At 37.3% G+C, this 22,105-nt stretch overlaps 2 protein-coding genes and 1 pseudogene across 5 annotated transcripts in view; all 3 read left to right on the forward strand.

The window, feature by feature from the left end:
• The first annotated feature begins 175 nt into the window (after window positions 1-175).
• Window positions 176-1,226, forward strand: LOC149021320 (uncharacterized; annotated as a pseudogene).
• Window positions 1,227-3,588: 2,362 nt separating this feature from the next.
• LOC149021321 (uncharacterized) lies at window positions 3,589-4,982 on the forward strand. The gene has a single exon (XM_089147099.1). The coding sequence runs from the start codon at window positions 3,656-3,658 to the stop codon at window positions 4,613-4,615; it is 960 nt and encodes a 319-aa protein (XP_089003225.1). The 5' UTR covers window positions 3,589-3,655; the 3' UTR covers window positions 4,616-4,982.
• A 3,837-nt stretch (window positions 4,983-8,819) lies between these two features.
• Window positions 8,820-22,105, forward strand: part of LOC149021322 (exocyst complex component SEC8-like) — a 59,442-nt gene continuing 46,156 nt past the window's right edge. For 2 of the 4 annotated variants that reach the window (XM_089149573.1, XM_089149574.1), the window contains exons 1-4: window positions 8,820-9,410; window positions 9,803-10,015; window positions 17,328-17,501; window positions 19,844-19,948. In XM_089149573.1, coding sequence (XP_089005699.1) covers window positions 9,369-9,410; window positions 9,803-10,015; window positions 17,328-17,501; window positions 19,844-19,948 — 534 coding nt within the window. In that variant the 5' untranslated portion in view covers window positions 8,820-9,368. The other 2 variants (XM_089149576.1, XM_089149575.1) reach the window with 2 other exon arrangements.

The following is a 22,105-nucleotide window of genomic DNA, read 5'->3' on the forward strand; positions in this document are numbered from 1 at the left end:
AGGGAGAAAAAAATAAGTGGAAGGGAGCAAGATGGATATCTTTTCAGATAATCTTTTTGATAGAATTTTTTTCTTTCAGATATATGATTGTGTGAAGTATTTTATGGTGAAAATTAAGCAAAAGTGAACCGTATCTTGTTCCCTATGATGTGAGACCTATGTGGCTATTATTTGTTGTGACCCTATGCTTTTTTCCTTTCTTAAATGATTAACTAGTGTCGATCATAAGAGGAATGAAAAATCTGAGGATGGGTTCACAGATCTCCCAACTGTCACAGCACCAAAAAGCAGTTAACTTCAGAGAGAGAGCAAGATTCTTGCTGATCTCCAACATAAATCAGGCAATTCATTCCCTGGTTCAGATTACCATTCTTCTGATAGGAAGAACTGGATGGATCAAGTCTTGATCCTCAGAAAATCCAAGTAAACAAAATAATTTGGCCAGGAACCCATAACTCAGGCACCAACAAGATTGGGGTTCCAGGCATCTCTCGTCCCTTTGCTCAGTTTCAATCTCTATCCATCTACGATCAACTCGTAATGGGAACTCGTGTCCTTGACATCCGAGTCCAAGAGAATCGCCGGGTCGGCCATGGAATCCTCCCAACCTATTCTATTGAAGTAGTTATCAACGATGTCAAGAAATTTCTCTCTGAGACTGAATCAAAGATTATAATAATTCTGGAGAGATACGCACTGAGTTTAACCACAAGGATCCCCCAGATTTCGATAAACACTTGGTGGGTCAACTTAATGAGTTCTTAATCTACCAGGAGGACAAGGTGTTCGAGAAAACTGTAGCTGAACTGCTGCCCAAGCGTGTAATCTGTGTATGGAAGCCATCAAAGACAACTCCACCCAAGTCAGGTGATCCACTCTGCCTCTGGAGCTCAGACTACTTGAAGGATGATTGGATTAACACAGACTTGCCATATACAAAGTTCGAAAGCAATATGAAGTATATATTTGAGTGAACGGCCACCAGTTTCAAAAAGAAACTTTTTTTACAGGGTTGAGAACATAGTCACAGCGCAGGTCAATAACCCTCTAGGTGTAAAGCGTGACTTCAAGGATTCATCCTTATGGAAGATATATTATTTATTTCTCAGTGCTTCAGTAATGGTTGTGCACATAAATTTCAAATCTTCTCTGAAGATTTTATCGATGAAGATTTCATTGATGCATGCGTTGGACTAACTAAAGCCAGGATAGAAGGGAAGGCCTGAGGCCCTGAATGTTTTGGGAATTAATATTAAAGGAATCTCATATATGTTCCACGTTGTATACATCTTTCTCTGATAAAATATCAATCAATGATTAGGCCGGTATGCGTGTTTTCTTTTCCTTCAGTTTGGAACAAACATGTAACATGCATACCATTCCATTATTGATTTTTATTAGGCCTGTTTGGTTACATGAATCTAGGAATTTAAAATGAAATGGAATTTCAAATCTATAAATTTCAAAGTTACGGATTCATGGGTAAAAAAATTAACCGTTTGGTTAGCTAGCTTCAAATCTATCGGAGTTCATAGAGTTCCGTTGGATTACCTTGCGTGAATCCACAAATTGACAAAATAGGTCCTTAGACATCATCTCCACTCAGCCTACCATTTTATCCATACAATCACATTTGTATGAGTATGGGACCCATACTGTCAATATCAAACAGGGATAATATGGATCCTACACTCACATGAGTGTGTGTATAAATGGAGGGACAAGCTGAGTGCAGAAGATCTTGACTCCTTAATTTATTACTATCTTTATCAAATTATCCATCTAAGATAATCCTTAATTTGGGCTTCATTTGATTGGACAAAAAGCCCTCCCTATGTAAAATAAAAGAGAAAAGATATTAACTTTTTTTAAAAGGGTTATCATATTTAATGCACTAGGTTCCATCGAGATAGGGTTTGGATTTGGAGAGGCTCATAATGCATATATAGTTTCGCCTTGCTTTCACTTGTTAGAGGAGGTTTCTAAGCTTTTAACTTGTGACATCTTAATTATATCACATCATTTTCATCAATATAAAATATTTAATTTCACCCTTTAGTTATCTTCTAATATTAACATTATTCTAACAGTAGTTGGACCCCACACTTTCCACACTCTTAGCAACCAATGATATCACATTATCACCCAGTTATATTTTCAAAAGACAAAAGTACCCCTTATCAAAAGATCACTATTCTTCCACCAAGTAAGACCCGCTGGTTAATATTGTTTAATCTCTTTCTTCTTTCACTTCGTTTTCTACTGCACCCCTTTCTGCAATCTCCTGCATCACCCTTTTTAACGTTAGAGGGTAACTCAGGCTTCAGGTGGTGTCAAGGGAGTGAGGAAGATTCCTCACTAGTTTTCTTAGTTCCAAATGAAATAAAAAGAAAATTATTGAAATACTCACCCATAATATCATCACCCAATTAAAAACAAGATTGAATGCAAAACTTGGAGGATGTTGTTGCAAAATTCGGTTTCCCTGGTCGAACTCTCGAACTTGTAAAAACGTGCTCGACCGGTGTGGTCAAGTTTCGTCTCCAACGAACAAGTCAGTTCAGACGAACCAAGGAAGCAAGCTCAATTTTTCAATGTATTTAATAACTTAAGAATGCATTCCTGATAATGATGAATATGTGGGTATTTATAGATTTTAGGAGAGTTTACTGTGCAGTAATGGAGTTCGAATAGAACTCTATAATTGTTGCTAGCTTCTTGGGAAGAGGAATCTTATCCTCCAAGACAGTATTACATGGATTGTAGTTGTCGAGTCCGATCTGGATTCTAAGAGTAACTCGACTTGATCGGAATCCTTATCCCCTATCTTTAAGGAAGATAGATATGATTCAAATTGTACAACTTGCTTAGTGTCTTTGTTTTATTTGATGTCCGACCAAGGTTTGATCAGTCCGGTTCTTTTTTGGTCGACCTGGATAAGTCTATTATAAAATATCCATAAAAGAGGAAAGCACAAAGAACCCCTTGTTCCTTAGCTCGCTGGAAGAACTAATAGATGAAGAATGCTATGATATGAACAGCTCACCAAGAAGAAGCAGCTCCTGTTGGATTTTATTTTCTACTTTAAAAGTATTACTTTCAAAGCTTTTAAACGTTAAAAAAACCCTATCTTCCAAATTTTGTATTTTGGAAGACTTGAGGTTCATCTGGGCTAATTTACGAGTACTTCGACTACATTTTTAAGAGAGATTTTAATTAATATAGACAGAGCTTCGCCTGCCCTGAGAAGATTCGAACTTTGACCTTCTCTATAGAAGTGTTAATATTTTTGAGAACCAATAAGGAGGCTGAGTATATACCACACAAGGATCCCCGGTGCATATCACGCACATGCATACGTGTACCGAACCAGGTCGGCCCAGCGTTTGTGGATTTTGAGTTTGATGTTTTACTTTGAATATGCAATATTTTAGGTTTTTCAGCTTCAGCATTTGGTCTCTCCAAGTTAATGAATTTTTATTATTGTTGTTATCATTGTTTTTTCGTGTACGTCACTTTCTTAGGATGCTTATACAACAACCTCAACGTATACTAGTTATATTTACATTCTTCATCGAACGGGAGGAATTAAGCAATATAAAAGACCAAAGAAGAAGAACATGAAGCATTAGAAGATCAATTCTCTTATTTCAGAATGGGTTCACAGATCTCCCAACTGGTACAACACAAAGAAGCTGTAATTTCAGAGAGCAAGATCCTTGCTGATCTCCTGCATAAATCGGGCGATTCATTCCCTGGTTCAGATTACCATTCTTCTGATAGAAAGAATTGGATGTCAAGTCTCGATCCTCAGAAACTCCAAGTAAACAAAATCATTTGGCCAGGAACCCATGACTCAGGCACCAACAAGATTGGCATTCCAGGTATCTCTCGTCCCTTTGCTCAGTGTCAATCTGCATCCATCTACGATCAACTCGTAATGGGAACTCGTGTCTTCGACATCCGAGTTCAACAGGATCTCCGGGTCTGCCATGGAATCCTCCCAACCTATTCTATTGAAGTAGTAATCAATGATGTCAAGAAGTTTCTCTCTGAGACTGAGTCAGAGATCATAATTCTGGAGATACGCACTGAGTCTGGCCACAAGGATCCACCAGATTTCGATAAATACTTGGTGGGTCAACTCGATGAGTTCTTAATCTACCAGGATGACATGGTGTTCGAGAAAACTGTAGCTGAACTGCTGCCTAAGCGTGTAATCTGTGTGTGGATGCCATCAAAGACACCTGCACCCAAGTCAAGTGGTCCACTGTGGAGCTCAGCTTACTTGAAGGATAACTGGATTGACACAGACTTGCCATATACTAAGTTCCAGAGCAATATGAAGTATTTGAAAGATCAACCACCAGTTTCAGAAAGAAAATTCTTTTACAGGGTTGAGAACACAGTTACACCTCAAGTCAATAACCCTCCTGTTGTATGTGTGAAGCCTGTGACATTTAGGATTCATCCCTTTGGAAGATTATTCATTTCTCAGTGCTTCAGTAATGGTTGTGCAGATCGGTTGCAAATCTTCTCAGAAGATTTTATCGATGTAGATTTCATTGATGCATGCATTGGACTTACTGAAGCAAGGATAGAAGGGAAGGCTTGAAGACCTGAATGATTTGGGAGTACGAAAATCTCATGCTCCATCATATGCTGTACACAATCTTAGCTCTTTTTCTACAAACCCAAAAAAAATGCAGTCTCTCTCTCTCTTCTTCTTTCTTTGAGAAAATATTAATAATTAGGGTAAGGTTGTCTGTTCCGTCTGGAAGAAGCATGTAATATGCCATTCTTTTTCCTTATCCGTGTGAAGTTTTCCTTCTATAATCCATGTAATATTAATAATTAATTAATTAATTCTTTTAGCATTAGAAAAAATAAATGAACAGTCGTGTAAATTGCCTGGATATGAATATACCATTGACTTAGCAAATCATTATTATAAATGATTGAAATTCCATATCTCATATATTATATTGGGGGTCTTCAAACCCATATAGCATATAACTCTATAGACAATTTTTTTTCCTGATTTTCCAACTTTTTGAAGTCTAAGATGAATTTGTCAAGGCAATAGATGCAACTTTGGTGTTTGCATCTGGGTCAATGTTCACTTGCTGAAAGCTTAGTCTCAGTTTTAAATATTGGGAGGTGGGAACAAAATAATAGCTTATGTCCATTTGATCTTTCTTATACCCTAATAAATACATTAGTCTTATGCGGCACTGATCAACCTAACTGGTCTAAACAAAGGTTTACAAGATCATCAAGGACATTAGTTCATGGGTGTAGTTTAATGTGACTCTTATTTCTAGAGACATAAATGTGGTGGTGGGCTCTCTAGCAGGGATAGCCTTGTCCTTAGTAGTTGGACAGATTGACTAATTTTTTATCATTGGCTTCTTGATCTTAATTTGTATTTAAGATGTTTCGAGCTTTGTTTGCTTTTCTTAATAAATTATTTTATACAAAAAATAATAATTTCATGGATACTAAAAGATAATTGACAAAAAACACAAACATTATAAAACTATATTAAGTTAAGAGAGACATCCGAACATGTTTCTTAAATTTGTGCGATGGTACATTCCATTAGGATATTCTATTAAGTCATGGTTAGACAATTTTATATCTTATATCATCATTAATCTCTTGTGACTTTACAATATTATTCCTAGGAAAACAAAGTCCTAAATTTCATATTCTTTTTTTATATGAGTTCCTTTTTCTTCTTCCTTCCTTCATCATTTCATATTATAAAATATCATTTCATATTATAAAATATAGAATTATACATCTAAATGTATATTTGTCATTTTCTCTAACTAATTAACAATTCTAATGAAAAAGTGGGTGATTATAAAATTGATATAGTTTTGGGGTGTCTATGAATTGCTTGGGTGTTCCTCAAATTTTCGCAAAATAAAAAAGAAAGTTTTTTACACAACACTCACTATTGTGGCATAAATTACATGGCACCCGCTTTCAAAATTACAAGTTATATTTTACAATTATGATTTTCTTATTAGTAGGATATAAAATGACCTAAATGCCCGTTGAGCAGTGAAATGACTTAATTACTCTCATTTAATATCTTCTCATACCCAACCTTTAGGTGGATGAAGATTCATCTTTTTCCTATCCCTCGCCAAAAACGGACTCTCTAGAGGTGATACCGCATTCATATTATCTCCAAACTCGAAGCAAATCACAATCCTTCAGTTTTCTCTACTTTCGCTTGACGTTGTCATTGCTTTGGCAAATCTAGCTAGCACGAAATCCGAAGTTTTCCACCATGTCAGAATCAGTAAACCAGTAATTGCTTTTGCCACATCAGCCACTGCCTGGAAGCTTGCTTCATTTTGTCATGGAACGAGAAAGAGAGAGACCAGATGCGTGCCTTGGAAACCAATTTCCCTTCTTCTCAAAATTTTCTTTCAGTTCAGGGAAGTTCTAAATCTTTGAACTGTCTCATTATTTACAAGATTGAAGTTTTCTCGATTTAGTTTTTCTTTAAATGATATCGAATGTTTAACATTGGATCAAAATTAGATAATGCACATCTAAACGGACTGACATTTTAATCTTATCTTGCATTTAGTTTCTTGATGGAGAGTTGTTAAATATCTTTCTGGATTTTTGGTATTTACAAGATCTCTGTCTAGTTCGTCTCTGGCGCTTAAGAATTCTTATTTTCTAAATCCTTTATGCAAAGATCAAGTGATAAAACAAAAAGAAATTTTGGCTTTATTATAAGTACTTGATAATTTTAAAAGTGAATGTCATATAATTTAGGTCATAATTGTGGATGTACACTAATTTCATCCTAATAATAATTAATATCATAGAAGAAACTCAAAAACAAAAAAAGAAATCTCATGTGACACCAACCACTAGATCCACTACCTATGACATTTTCTTCTTCACTGTTTAGGTCTTTTAAAACTCAAAATGAATATACTTTTAGCACCACAAAACCGGGTGTCTGGGAAATTGCAATCGTGTTATTTTCCAATGCTATGATGTTATCCACCTTGCAAATGATTCAATGTATATTTGTGATAAAAAATTTCTTTTAAAACGAAGAACTCATTGGAGGACAAAACTGATAAAAATCATGGCCATAGAAGCAATGTGGCCTAAGTCAATCAGGATGGGCTTGGATTGGGCGTGATTGAGTTTTTCAGACCTTATGCAAAGATGAATTATGCAGAAGATATCCATTTGTACCAATCATGTGTTGAATATGGAGTTTTAGGTGGAGCGTGGCATTTACAGAGAGAACAAAAGCATGATGTTAAATGGGTTTATATACAGACAAGAACTGATTGACTGGGAACTCTCTTCCTGCATATAAGAAAGATAAGATCACACCACACCACTGTCCAAAACAAAGAAATTCTTAAAACCATTTTTTTATAATTTATTTTATAGGCTTTAATCATAATTAATAAGCTTAATGACAAAATAGATTTACTTTCTAGTGATTTAAGTTGTGGGCCACCTTTGGAGCAATTATAATATTGTCGACAACCTGCCTGGTAGAGACAAGCAATTTGAAAATGTGAGATAAAATGATTATCGTATAAACAAGGTCAATTTTACTTTCCCATCAAATAGTTTGTTATAAATTTTCTATGCTCCGACTAGGAGGTCATCTTCGTTTATTTTCTCTTCACTTCCCCCACTTTTAGGTTTTCCGCACTATTTATTTAATTGAATAAGTCATTACAAAGCTGAGATCTTGAGAGCTCTAGACAGAAACCTGCATTTTTTGCTGCTTTAAGTTTTCTCTGTACTTTGTAATCTTTCTTCTTCGATGGTAATAAATTTATTTCTGAAAGATTGTTGTTGTTGTTGTCTTAACTTCACAATTTTCAGCATGAGCAAGTGACAATATTTCTAGTTGGAAGATTTTTGCTTATTAGTTGCTGAATTGTAGTTGTATAATCATGTGAGTATGAAATAAGTGAAAAAGATGGAAAAAGGGAAGAGAAACAATTAGGGGGTTATTTATTTATTTTTAATTTTTAAATTTATCCATTCTATATTGACTTGAACACGTGTCACACATCTTTAAAGACTGAATAAATATTCCATCAAAATCCATAATTTTAAAAGTATTAAAAAAAAAATAAAGACAAATGGTTAAGAATAATATTGTAAAATTACTTGTCATCAAAGGTAATTTAGTAATTACATAATTATCTTACCATAACTTAACGCATATGTTAACTATAACTCGCTTGATATTTTTGGAGGGCGTCTTTGAAATCATCTCCAAAGTAAAAAAAAAAAAAAAGACGAAGGGATTTAAAATAAGAAGTGGTGTGAAACGAATAATTTTGTTTATGGGTGCAATGATGTGAGAATAGCCCCAGTATTTTGAATTTTCATTTTAAAGGTGAGTTTGGATTTGTAAATGCTCTATTGGGGTTTCTTTCGAAATTTATCAGGTCTATTTTTATCTATTTCCTTGTCAGAAATGGACTTAATATGGGTTCCTCCGGTCATAGAGATAGGAGATAGAAGACGGGGAATTTTTTTTTCTTGGTTGGAAAGCTGAGGTTTCTCCGGCCACTTGTGTGTTCCTCAACTCCATTCTAGAGACCTCGACAAGAATTGAATCCATTATCTCTTCACTTAGAAGTGTAATCTTACAGCTGGAACAATTCTATTACATATACCACCAACAAAACTCGAACTTTTTCTTTTGGTAAACATAAAAATTCGAACTCGTAGGTAGAGTCTCTAGATTTGTAGGATAAAAAGCACTGAGATTCTTCTCTCCTCTTTCGCGTGATGTGTCCCATATCACTGGCGTCCAGCTGTACATACCGTCAGATGGAGTCTCTGGTCGTGCAGTCCAACGGTCTCGATCCATTTCAATAGAAATTTTGTTGACCCTGCTGTTTTCTCCGGCTCCTTTCAGCAGAAACGGTGAAAATCCGTTTCATACCATTGACAATTTTCAAATTAAACCTTGAATAATCGTCATTTTCTGGTCTTCCTTGCTAAATCCAGCCCATCTTTCTGTCGTGACGTTTCAGTCTATCTATTTAAGCAGAAAAATCCGCGAATTTTGGTTTACTTTCCTTTCGGATCTAGATTTTCGATGTTGTCTTGATTTCGGAGTTCGACTGAATTGGCAGTCGACATATAAGATCTTCCGATATGCTTTGCATTGGTGGAATTGGGACTTAGCGTCTGATCTTTACTAGATTCTGTGGAGGACGCTGCTGTTTATTTCGTTGGATTCCACCTTCTAGGGCTTTTTACTTATCATCTTAAGTGAATTTGCTGGGTAACTCGGTTTTAGTTGTCTCACAAAGACTACAGGAAGAGGTGATCAACTCGAGATGGTCATCTTCGACGGGCTTCCCATTTCAGCGAATAAATCTGTAAGTCCGCCAACATTCGATGGTTTTACTCATCGTGTAGAGGTATTTCAATGTCGTGCTAGAGTTTAGGGGTGGTTGAGATTGTGGGAGCAGAAATTCTCATTTTACTGTTCTTCAGGAAGTGAGTGTATTTTTGCTTTGGCAGTGAAAACTGGAAAGTGCCGTTTTTGCTGATTTCAAAGGAAGACAATGCTTCCCATGTAGCTTATGTTTTCCGAATTCGTATATTTGAAAAATTCAGTTTGTTCCTTGCCCTTGGCAATGGATTTCGAAGCTGAACCAATGGCTACTTACACTACTAGTTCTGATTGCTATACACTTATACATTCATTTCAGAGATTCTTGCTTCAGCTAACCTGTCAGTTTTTGATACTTGTGATTTGTTCATTTAGTACTTGAAGGAGGACCTTGCAAGAGTAGATGAAAGTTGGACAGCTGCACGCTTTGATTCCTTACCTCATGTTGTCCGTATATTAACATCAAAGGACAGAGAAGGTGAAATAGCAGATTTGAAGGAACAAAGTGAAATCATTGAAGAGGTTGTGGATGAAGTTGTGCATGCATACCATGGTGGCTTCAACAAGGCAATTCAGAACTATTCCCAGGTCAGTGTTGTTTTTTCCCGACTTTGTTTCTTTGTGATTCATTGCCTTGAAATGGGGCTCGATCATACCAAGGATTTCTGAGTCATACTTTAAATACTTATGATAAATTAATGATAATTGGCTATCCAAATGATCTAGATTAGAATCATTAGATAATGTTGACAAGAACTGACTGAGATATGGAGTATATACATATGTAGTGCACGTTTATCATATGTTTTCTAATGCTTTGCCTGTTCTTACTGGCTGAACCAAGGAATTTAGTAATTTTAAGATCTCATATCAGTTTGGAGTTATTTTTACTGGGTATATTTGATTTACCATTCGGTTGACAATTGTTGAAAATCGATGAAAGTGATGATGCTAGTTCTCCCTTTAAAACATGAAACAAGGTCCATTTGAATTTCTTTCCAGTATGATTTCAAAATTTGGGTGAAATGTAATATTTTCTATGCTTGTTTTTCTTTCTTTTTTTGGGGTTTTCGGGTCAGGAGTGTTAGAGGTTGGAATTTGTTTTTCGGATGAGTAAACTAACATTACCAAAGCCTTGAAAGGGAAAGAGAAAGAGAAAGAATATACAGAGGGGAGAGAAAGGGGGGGGGGGGGAGAACCACCTTCAAGAGGGAGATTGGAGGAAAGAGCCTAAATCCCAAGTAACAAAATAAGCCTATTCACTGGGGTATCCACAACAGGGGTTGGGAACTAGCTGAATCCTAGAGGAGATATCAAAGTAGATGACTTTCCACATTATGTCCAAAGAATTAAGGTTGGAAGTCCAAGGAATCCCTCCCCCACAAGTTATGGTGAATAGCACAGAAAACCAGCTTGCCTATGCGATTAAATATAGCAGAGCTTGACAAGGATCTCATCACCCAAGACCAATCTTGAGCAAAACCAAAGAAGCATTTAGAGTGGGGCCAAATGGAGGAAAGAGCTTTCCCCATAAGGAGTGGGAAAAGAAGTAGGAGAATAACAGGTGGTCATTGTCCTCTTAACCATTGCAACAAAGGATGCAACTAGTGTTAACAAGGATGTGGCGGCTAATGAGAAAAACTTGGGTGGGAAGTCCAAGGTTAGTGGATCTCTAGAGGGTGTGGGAATGGCGTGGAATGTGTATTTTGAACCAAACCAAAGGGGCCCAAGGGACGGGTTGGTTGGAGGTGCAGGAAAGGTTCCAAGCAGAAGAAGTGAAGGTATAAGAAGGGGTAGGGAACCAAATATCAAGGAGAGGCTGGAGGAATGTAAGTGTAACTAGGGCTGGGCCTCCCTATAATTGGGCCTCAAAAACCATACCAAAAGGCTCACTTTGAAATTGGCCAAAATCCCAGGGGTATTTTGGTCATTTTCCCAGCCCTTTGAGGGCTCAAAAAGGGTCTGGTTTGAATTCTCAAAAATCGAAGGGTCATGGATCTATCTTCAGTTTTTGCATTGGAGTCCTCATGGGTTAGGTATTGAGTTTTTGTGGAGGTTGGGGAAGAGGGCTGGGGAGGAGTTGTGGATGTTTTGGTTTGGAGCCTCTGGGTTAGTTATTGAGTTTTCTAGAGAGTTCCAAATGGAATCTATGTTAAATTAAGATTTCTTTTGGATAATTAGGTGTTATTTTCCAAGATGGTTTCTTTTTATTTGTGGCTATTATTTATTGAGCTGTAAAGGGGATCCTTGTCTATAAGGGATTCCCTAGTTTAGTCAAGTAAGTATCCTTTTTACAGTCCAAGTCTTCGGTAGGCTATAAATAAGCCTAGTCTTTCACCATATTTTCTTAAGTTGGAGTTATTGAATAAATCAAAGGCTTGGGTTGTGGGGGAGGAAACCCTTGCAGCCTAGGCTGAAGAGTAATTCTTTGAGCAGTTCAGCAACATCAGCAAGTTCCAGCAAACTCCAGCAACCATCTTCGTCTCACAGCAGCAGCTCTTCCTCCAACTAAGTACAGCCTCCTTCCCCAACCTCTACAGCCCCTCCCCAGCCCTCTTTCCCACTTGCGACAGCAACCCCCTTCCCCTCTTTCTTGTGAGACCACCCCAACCCCTGTTTTCTGTTTTTTATTTTTTTGTTTTCTTTCTGGTTCTCCCCCCTTCTCTTTCTTGCGATAGTCTCTCTGCCCCCTCTCTTGTTTTCTTTTTTATTTTCTGGTTAAGGCGGAAGAATTCAAAAAAAGAAAAAAATAAGAGGAAAAAAAAAGAATTGCAGAAGAAAGAAAAGAAAAAAATAAAAATAAAAGAAGAAGAAAACAGAAAAAGAAAAGAAGAAGGAAAAAGAAAAGAGAAAAGAAAGAAACGAAAGAAAGAAGAGGGAAAGAAAGAAGAAAGAAAGAAGAGGGAAGGAAAGAAGAAAGAAAGAAAGAAAGAAGAAAGAAAGAAAGAAAGAAAAAGAGAAGAAGAATCAAGGATCTTGAAGAATCCCAAGATCCAAGAATTCTTCAAGATCCAATTAAATTTCCACTTCCTTTTTCAACCTAACCGTGGGCCTTTGTTACCCTTTTCCCATCCCCGTTCCACCTGAATTTGGATCCTTTGTTAAAATCCTCAAGTTCTTCCTTACTTGATTTTCTTAACATCTCAAATCCTGCGCAAGCAGTTTGTTAACTTGTGCTTCAATCCCTCACTCCCCTTGGGTACAATTTGTTAACCAAAGATCATCCCATGGGACCCTAGGATATTCCCTCCTTTTTTTTCATTAACCTTAGAGCATTGCATCCCTTTTCCTACAAATGCCAGTTTATCCAAATATCTCCATAAGTTAACTAGTACTTATAAATATTCCATAGCATACCCCCCCCCCCCCCAAAGGATACCCTTAGGTTCCCAGGATCTCAAAACATCTCCTTGTCATCCCACAAACTTTGTCCTAATCCTTGGACAGCCCATTATTTGCTTGTTCTTATTAAAGAGGGTAAGATCTAACCCAAACTTTGGGTTACATTAGGAGGGAAGTTCAAAACAGTGTGAGACCTGGATGGGATTGCTCGGGGGGTCATGATCCATCGAAGATGAAGGTGAAGAGGGTGGTGGCTTGGCGATGCAAGACTTATACACATTGCGGGGACAAAAAGGTTATAGAGAATGCCCATCGGATGCCACAATTTGAGCCAGAAGGAGACAACGGAGCCAATAGAGATTTGAATCGAAATGGCAGAGATGGCAAGTGGTCTTAGGAGGAGGACCTTCCTCCAAACTAGGGGTGTCAATTTGTAGCCCAAACCGTTAAAACCAAACCACACCGGCCCATTATAGCCCGAAACAACTTGAACCGAACCTTAATGGGCTGTGTTTGGGCTGAGGGTGGCGGAGCTCGCACCAACCCGAAACCAAACCGCAACCCGTTATAGCCCGTTTTACAACCCGTTTTGTAATTTTACATTAAATAGTATTTGAATCAATATATTACCACTAGGTAGTTGTATAAACAACTAATAAAATTAAGCATGAATTCTAAGATCAAATAGTCATTCTATAAATTAATATCTATATTCTTGATTTCTATAGAATTGGTGGATTTTTTTAATGGAAATTGACCAATAGCAACTTTGCTTTCCATAGAATATTGGCTTTATTTGTAGGATGCTCAATTATTTCTTCTTGTTTTTTTCTTGCACACCATAAACCGTTAGTCAACCCGAGTCTAAACCATTAGCCCAAACCGTTAGTTAGCCCGAACCCAAACCGCACCAAATCGAACTGGCCCGAAACCGTTATTTTACTAATGGGCCATGTTTGGGCTAGGTGTTTTTCAGCCCGAAACCGCCCGAACCGCACCGTTGACACCCCTACTCCAAACCCAAGAGAGGTTAGGCAGAAGGAAACCGTCAAAATCTAGTTAGACTTGAGGAGGTAGGAATAGACCCAATTGGCCCAAATGGAGTCATGGTTGGAATAAATCTTCAGAATGAGTTTCAAAAGGTTGGCTACTTTTGTAATCCTCATGAACATATTTGATTTACAACTTTCTAGCTGAATCTTCGGGTATGTTTTCCCAAAATCTATTCATGTTGTATATGTTTTGATCACTGCAACTTTTTCTTTTTCTTTGTTAAGGAATCAGTGGAAGATTACATTCAGTGAAGTGAAATGGCCTGTTCACACTTTCTTTGATTCATTTTAGTACTTAAGTTGGTTGTGAAAAAAAAACTATTGATTTGAAACCTCTATAAACCCATTGTTGGTCAAGATTAGCCCTGGAATTGTTGTAAATCAGCATCTTAAGTTTTCAACAACTGAAAATTTTGGTTTCCCCTACACGAAAAGCTCCTAAGAAGCGAAAAATCCAGGGAAGTAGACTATAATTTTCTTCTCTCCTTATTTAGTAGATCGATCAACTAGTAGTGCAGATATAACCAGGGTTGGGCCCTCGTATAATTGGGCCCCAAAAACCAGATCCAAAAGGCCCACTTTAAAGTTGGTTGAATACCCTAGGGGTATCTTGCTCATTTTCCCAGCCCTTTTAGGGCTCAAGAGGGGTGTGGTTGGAATCCCCTCGTTCCAAGGATCATGGATCTGTCTTCAGTTTTTGCATTGGAGTCTTCTACGGTTAGTGAGTTTTTGGGGGTCAAAATACTTAGTCATGCTATTTAGGTTGATAAGGGTTATGAAGGGGATCAGGTAAACTGTCTAGGCTTGCAGGGAGTTTTGCAATAGTTGGAGCTTTATTTATGAGGATTGAGCTGGTTCAGTATCTGACAGGTGATCTGGGGGGTAACATTGTCACGTGGAGGAGCAAAAAACAACGTGTTGTTGCCAGACTGAGGCAGAGTTCCAGCCATGGCTCATGGAGAATGTGCATTAATGCGGTTAGGAAAGTTAATCCAATAGCTGGTGATTGAGTTTACAAAACCTATGTGGTTTTATTGTGACAGGAAGGCCACTCTAAGTATTGCTGACAGTCTGTCCAGCATCACTAGACAAAACACATTGAGAGATAGACATTTCATCAAAGAGGAGAATGACTGGAGGAGTGTCTTCACTTCTTTAGTGAGAACAGATGATCAGCTGGCCGACAGCTTCACCAGAGGCTTCTCCCTAGCTCTAGTTCACCAACCTTCTTTGCAATCTGGGAATGCTTGATTTTAATTCTCCAGCTTGAAGGGGAGTGTTATTTTATGTAATAGGGATACTGTGGTTCTAGTTTGTTTGTAACTTGACTCTACTGTAATTTTGTTTTTGTTTTCTTATACTTTGACGTCCCAAAGGAGGTATGTAATCTGTGGAACTTTATGTAGAATGCACATAGGCAAGAGCGGGAAACTCTCTTGCTCTGATTTCTCCTCTTCTAAAATCTTCCTGTCATCTTTTTCTCCTTCTTCAGTCTCCTTACTGATTGCTGATTCTGTTAGTTTGTAACTTGATGTATCATGTAGGTAGAAATATGGAACAGAAAAGACCAACTGTTTATGGTACCGTTCTCATGAACACTGTCACAGCCCATATTTGCATTGTGTGGGGATTTTTTTTTAAGAAAATCTTTTGGGTATATCAAGTGGAGATATATCTTATCCTAATGCTGCCATTGTTCAGTTTTGGAGAGCTTATTTTATTTAGTGCTTTTAATTTCAGTGTCTTTACTGTTTCGTTTTTAGGAGTTATCTATTTTGATATATGGCAGCTAGAATTTGTAGAAAATTTCTGTTTTGGTTGTAAGCTATTTTGCTGCAAGCACTTTCTGTTTTATTGTTTCTATTTTAGGCTGAACCCTTGAGTGTATTGAATATGGTGACTTTAGAGGCCTCCAACAGTTTCTGAAAAAGTAAATGAAGTTGTAATATGCTTGCTTGAGGTCTGAGAGAGGTCTTTGTTTTAACATCTGAGATAGCTGGTGGTTTAGAGACCACCGGCTATATTTCTATCTGGTTGTTGGTAGAACTAGTTTAAAGTAGAAGAAGAAGAAGAAGAAGAAGGGGGGGGGGGAAGGATTGAAATAGCAGAACCGATCACTTGGGGAGAATCCAGTAAACAGATCAGGTCTGATTTCATGAAACTAAGTCACCTTTCTAATGTGTTTTTGAAACCAAGTTTTACAGTTAGGGTTGCTCCTGGGTTGTATATTTATTTATGAAGAAAGTGAAAGAATAAGAGATGAGGGTGATTGATTCATTCCTGTTGGAAAGCGATTTAAGTTGGAAACGGGAATGGGGCAAAGGAAACAGAAACGAGAGGAGAAGGAAGAAAAGAAGATGACAAGGAAGAGGGTAATAAAATTAGGATAACCAACCAAGAGCAACTTAAAACTTGCTAAAACTATTCCTATATAACAAATTTTCTGTAAAAAATTAGAATAAAATAAAACAAATATATATTATCCTTCTAAATAAAATGAAATGCTGGTTTTGTACTCGACCAGAAAACTCAATTGGACCTTGTTCTCTCGGGTGGAGTACTCAAGCTGCATACTGCACCCTGGATTGAACAACCATTGGTTCCACTCCCGTCCTTTTGAGTAGCATTTCTGTAATTTTTATAGGTTGTTTTTGCTGCAGTGAAGTTACTGAGATGCTTTTTAACATCTAACCTATTACCAGTCACACACACTGACTTCATTTTCTCCTCTTATCATATTGTTCCAAATTTGCTCTTATTTTTGTACTAATTAAAGAGTTAACTAATGGGTTTAGATAAGAAAATTGTATAAATTTTTATGGTAGTTTGATTATCTATGAAGGTACAACTATGATGATAAGTATTAAGTAATAATTATGTCCTTCATGTTGGTTGTCTGCTTTATGTAGTTACTAGTTATTTTCAATTTTGTTTTCTTTTTAGTTTTTATCAGTCCCTTTGGTGGCCCTGTGCTTATCTTTCTCTTTCTTATAAATTCTTACCAATTAATAAACCAAATAAAGATTAAGCATGTTATTTTTTTTCCTTCCTAGAAACATAATATTAACTTAATAGGAGGATGAGAACTTGTTCTCTCTTGTACTGTTTGTTTCTTTGGTCTGGTTGGTTCCAGTAGAAAATGGTTAAGAGTCCTGGTTCTTGGGATTTCACTGAGTAGGACTATCTTTAGTCGGTGCATCATAGACAGCAGTTAAGAAGTCCTGGTCTGACAGTGATGGACTTATCTTTCAACAAGAAAGAAGTGGCAGTACTGCCAGTGCCGTAGATGTTCCATCTATCAAAGCAATCCTTTGGCCAAAGTGTATAGATGGCATCGGTTTTCAATTACCAGTGCTTGAAATGGCATAAGTTTTCAATGACATAAGTTTTCAATTACCCCTTTTGATATGAATTTGCTAAATGTTGCCGATCTACATTGTTTCTTGTGATAAAGAATATCCATCGAATCCTTGTGTATTTGTTGATGACCTTGTCCTTCCTTTCAGATCTTGCGGTTATTTAGTGAATCAACTGAAAGCATTGCCATCTTGAAGACTGATTTGGAAGATGCAAAGAAGCTTCTTGGCTCCCGCAATAAGCAATTGCATCAGTTGTGGTATCGGTCAGTTACATTGCGCCATATAATCTCACTGCTGGATCAAATTGAGGGAATAGCTAAGGTCTGTGCTTTCAAATTTTAATTTCTTTCTAAAAGGTAGTCTGTGTTAGATGTACTTGTTGCTGCTTACTCATTCAGAAGTAACAAGAAATTTGGTATGATTAGTCTCTCCCTTTGTATGTGTGCATTATTGACCTTTCAACATGAAGAGACTAACTAACATGTCGTTGTATCTTGTATGTTTTTATGGGGGTTTTGATTCTGCATAAAGTGCTTGCTTTTCATTGTGGAGCTGTTCCTCAGTTTATGGAGATAGTTGTGCTTGTATTGGGCTGCATGTGTATGTGCGTGTTTTTTTATTTTTTTCATTGGGGGAGGGGCGGATGGGATGGAAAGAACCTTTTGATGTTGGTGTTTATATGCTCTTTTTGGCTACAAACTGGTGGTATGAGTAATGTCAATTGTAAGCTTTGCACCATGGTTGTCAAGGCGGCAAGGCTACCAAAGCGGTTGGGTTAAATTTTTTCAATACTACTTTTAAACTACTTTTCAATACAACTACTTTCTATAATAAGCTAAACAAATATTCAATAGTCACATTCATAAAAAAAAAAAAAAAAAAAAGCATTCAAGAATCGTAATTATGAAAAATTATTTAAAAAAAGAATACAAACATAAGTTCATCTCATCAAACCATGGTTGTCAAAGCGGCTGCCTAGGCATTTACTGATTCATTGACTCTTGATGTTGAGTATGGCTCATGCTTCTCATTCTGTTGCCGATGGGCACAGGGGTTCGGGGAGGCTGCCCCGGCGGGGGTGTGGGGGCAGCACCCCAAAAGCAAAAAATAGGTCCTATGTCACTTTGGGCCTTCGAGTTCATTTGCAGTTTGAGCATCAATTAAGTGGTTCAAAACAATGTGGTTGAAAAACCGCCTTGCCGCCTAGGTGTGCCAAGGCGGACACTTTGACAACCATGCTTTGCACATATGGGTGGTGATGTATTCGCTTGTCCTTTTTAAGGAATACACTTCTTTGTGCGTTGATGACCTGGTGTAGCGAAGAGAACCTTTTGCGGTGAATAAGTTTCTAAATATGTATATGATCAACTTGTCTTTTTTTTCAATGAAGTAGTAATGGCAACAGTGTAAGATGGATAGCGATGTACACTTTTTGTCATTTTTCAGTCAAGTATATGATCAACTGAGTATGTGCTCTGCTAAGACACCAGTGTTGAATGTGTAGGGGTAGGGGTAGGGGGGCTGTAGGGTATGAAAATGAACATGCAGGGGAAAAAAGACAAGGACAAGGAGGCAGCGATCTATTGGGGAGCATCACACTTGTGTTCTCCAATATGGAAAAGGTTTGTTAGGACTCACGGGATTATATTAGGAATAGGAGGGAACAAGGGAAGGGGGTGAATTGCGTAGTTTTTTCAGATCAAGCTTGCTTGTGGTGAGAGGAGAACTCTCAGGTGAATGAACTGGGGTAAGTGAACTGGTTAGGGTAATGGGTAGTAGCATTAGCATTGTATGTAAGTATATGGGTCTTGATTTTGTTTGTTTCCCATCCCCAGTGCTCCAACTTTGGTTTGAAAAATTAGCTATAACAGCATCTACTCTAACGGCTGAATGTAATGGAACTCTTGTTAATGTTTGTAAGTGTTTTAAGTAACTTAATGAATGCTTTTTTCTTTTATCAAAAAAAAAAATAATTTACTGATTGTTAAAGGAATATTATGCATTCATATGTTTAGATAAGGCCATTTCTATTCTTCTTTGTTAGTCTGCTACTTTTATTCAATTACTTCAGTTCCATTTTGTGAATTGCCTCAGTGAGGAGGGAACCGGTGCCAGAATATCAGAGGTGCTGTAGAGTGTTGCTGGGGAGGACAGTGGGAATACCAGGGTCCTAACATATTCTGCCTATATTAAGTCCTTGCTTGTCTTGTTATTTGAAGTGTAAAAGATATCTTTTCTGAATAAGGATGCGATGTTTAAAAGAGATTGTTATCTCTTTCAATTATTCTTTTATTTCTGTATTGGCAGTTGACATAACAAGCTGTGCTTATGGCATAAAGTCCACAATGAGTTTCCTCTTCCATTTAGCATCTGACATTTCTGGCTAAAGAACTATGTTTGGAACTGTTTTTGTGAAAATGTCTTGCATTGTAATTTTAGACCTTATATGCTACGTGTGAGCAAAATTTTATATTGTTTCCATCTTATGGTGTTGAAGTTTCCAGATTACTGTCTATTCAAAAGTCTCCAACATATTTACTCCCAATTCGTAGCATCATTTTCTTAGTTCTTGTATTCCAGTTGCTTATGTCCATGCTGGAATCACTCTGATGCTGCATATTTTCTAAGCTTGTGTCCTCATATGTCTCCCAAACCTGTTACAGGTTCCAGCTCGTATTGAAAAGCTCATTTCTGAAAAGCAGTTCTATGCTGCAGTACAATTGCATGCTCAGTCAACATTGATGCTTGAGAGAGAAGGTCTTCAAGCGGTTGGGTTTCACTTACTCTTGTCAAATTTTGAGATTTTCCATTTTCTTTCGGAAGATAATTAATATTTAAATTCTAGTATTCATGAATGAAAAACTACTCACATGTATTGCCAAAGCTTGAGTACATAAGTGTTTTTACTAATGGCATAAGCCTGATTGGTCTTCTAGTATTCATGCTTAATGTTTTTTTTCCAGTAAATGAGTGTTTTTATTATTAGTATTTTTTTATAAATTTTTTGAGGTTACAGAAATATGAAAATTGAAGATCATTGAATGAAAGATATCCATTTGAGCTGTGATCTCTTGTTTGAAAATTTTATTCTTACCTGCAAGTTTCTGTTATTTCCTCAGGTGGAGCTTATGAACTCCTCAGGATCTTTGAATCTAAAGATGGGCATCTCTCATCCACTTTCAGTTCTTTTCCTAATGGCATATAAATATGTCTGTTTTTTCTTTGTTATCTTTTCCGTAATGTTTTTTGCTTTCAGTTTGCTACAAAGCCATACCTATTGTTACATATGTTTGATGATCCAGCCATCCAGGAATGGATACATTTAGGGGATTAGGTCTAAGTTATTTGCTTTTTTGTGTCTATTATTTTTTAAATTTCATCCTCAATGTATCACTTAGTTGAGAAGTCAGATATATTGATAGGATGAATAAAAAAATAAGACAGACTTTGTACATTGCAAGCAAATGATAGGGTTTTACGGGTGAAAGAAATTATTGACTTTTTAACAATGAGGAGCCTCAGCCCGATGTTATTTGTAAAATTAATGTGGGGAGGTCGTATGACCATTGCTGGTCATTCCTTAATTACATGTTCTATACTTGACATGATTATGCCCTTGTGAACTGGTCATTCTATAATCGTAACTTTCCCTGCTTGATATTATATTGGGCTAAAAAGGATGCTCTCTAAAGTGGAGAAGGAGCTTGGTTTGCTAGAAGTTTTGTGATACTCCTCTCTTAATATGTCACGTACTGGGTCATCCATAGCATTGCCATACCTTCCTTATTCATTGCGGGTTAGTTATTTGTCAGCATAGGTTTAGCTTACAATGTATTTGGAAGCCTTCGGTCAAACAAATATCTTACAGAGAGCTGAAGGGAACGCCATTCCCAGTTTGCTGTTGATTCTATGATCTTGTCTGGAGCATTTGACCTTCAAATAAGACAACTAAGACACATCTGTAATGTCTTGGTGTGGATTGGTTTGGCCTATTATTTTTTTGTGGATACCTTAATGAGATGTAACCCTGGGGTTTTTTTTGTCTTTTATTTATTGTCGGAGTGTTTTTGTTAGTCGTTTGGGGGGATAGATAGGCCCTGAGGAAAGTTGAACATGCAAGTTACAACCGCTTAATTTTGAGGTTTTAGTGTGTACAACCCCCTTGGGGTATGTTCTTGGCGAGTGGCTTGTTTCCTATCTCTTCTTTCCTTTTCCACTTTTTGAAGACAGTTAAAACAATCTATTGGGCACTCGAAACGTATTTCCATTCTTGGTCCGATTTGATGACTTGGTTTGCCGCTATTCCTTATTCTTTTGAATTCCATCAGTTATTGTTGGCTACATAGTTGTGAAGGCATCACATATGTGTCTAGGTGTCTCGATTGCCCCCATCCTCCCTTCTTAAGTTCTGTTGCTCACCTAGAGGCCACGACAACTATGGTTGGTCTTGGCACTAGGATAGTTTTTTTATATTATTATGTCTGAAGGTAGTGTAAGAGACCGATTTCCTAGATCTATTTGCGGCATCTTGTATGGGGAGGTGTTAACTGTAAATTGATGGAGTTTTTGCCAGGAGAAGGACATGGGTGGGGGTTGAAGCTGGAGCCGGTATCTAAAATGTAGCATCTGGGAACATGTACAAGGAAAGGCGCTGATGTGAGGATATTGATTCCTTAATGAAGAGGGAGATTCTCTGTGAGCTTTCTTCAGAATGATGCTTAGTGGACCAATGACTGCTATATGTATCCTTTTAGGTGAATTACTTGGTTGCTAAATGTTTGGTTATAGATCTTCGCTACACTTGATAGAGATTAATGAATTGTTTTAGGCTTTGTTCAGAACTGGGAATGTGGGATGTGATATCTCAAGGTGCAGATTTTTACAGTGGCTTGGGGGAGGGGTTCTGTGGTAGAAGCAATCATATT

The sequence above is a fragment of the Hakea prostrata genome, chromosome 3 (genome assembly GCF_041222555.1).
Source record: "Hakea prostrata isolate BN-2017 chromosome 3, UWA_Hpros_2, whole genome shotgun sequence".
Classification (NCBI taxonomy): Eukaryota; Viridiplantae; Streptophyta; class Magnoliopsida; order Proteales; family Proteaceae; genus Hakea; species Hakea prostrata.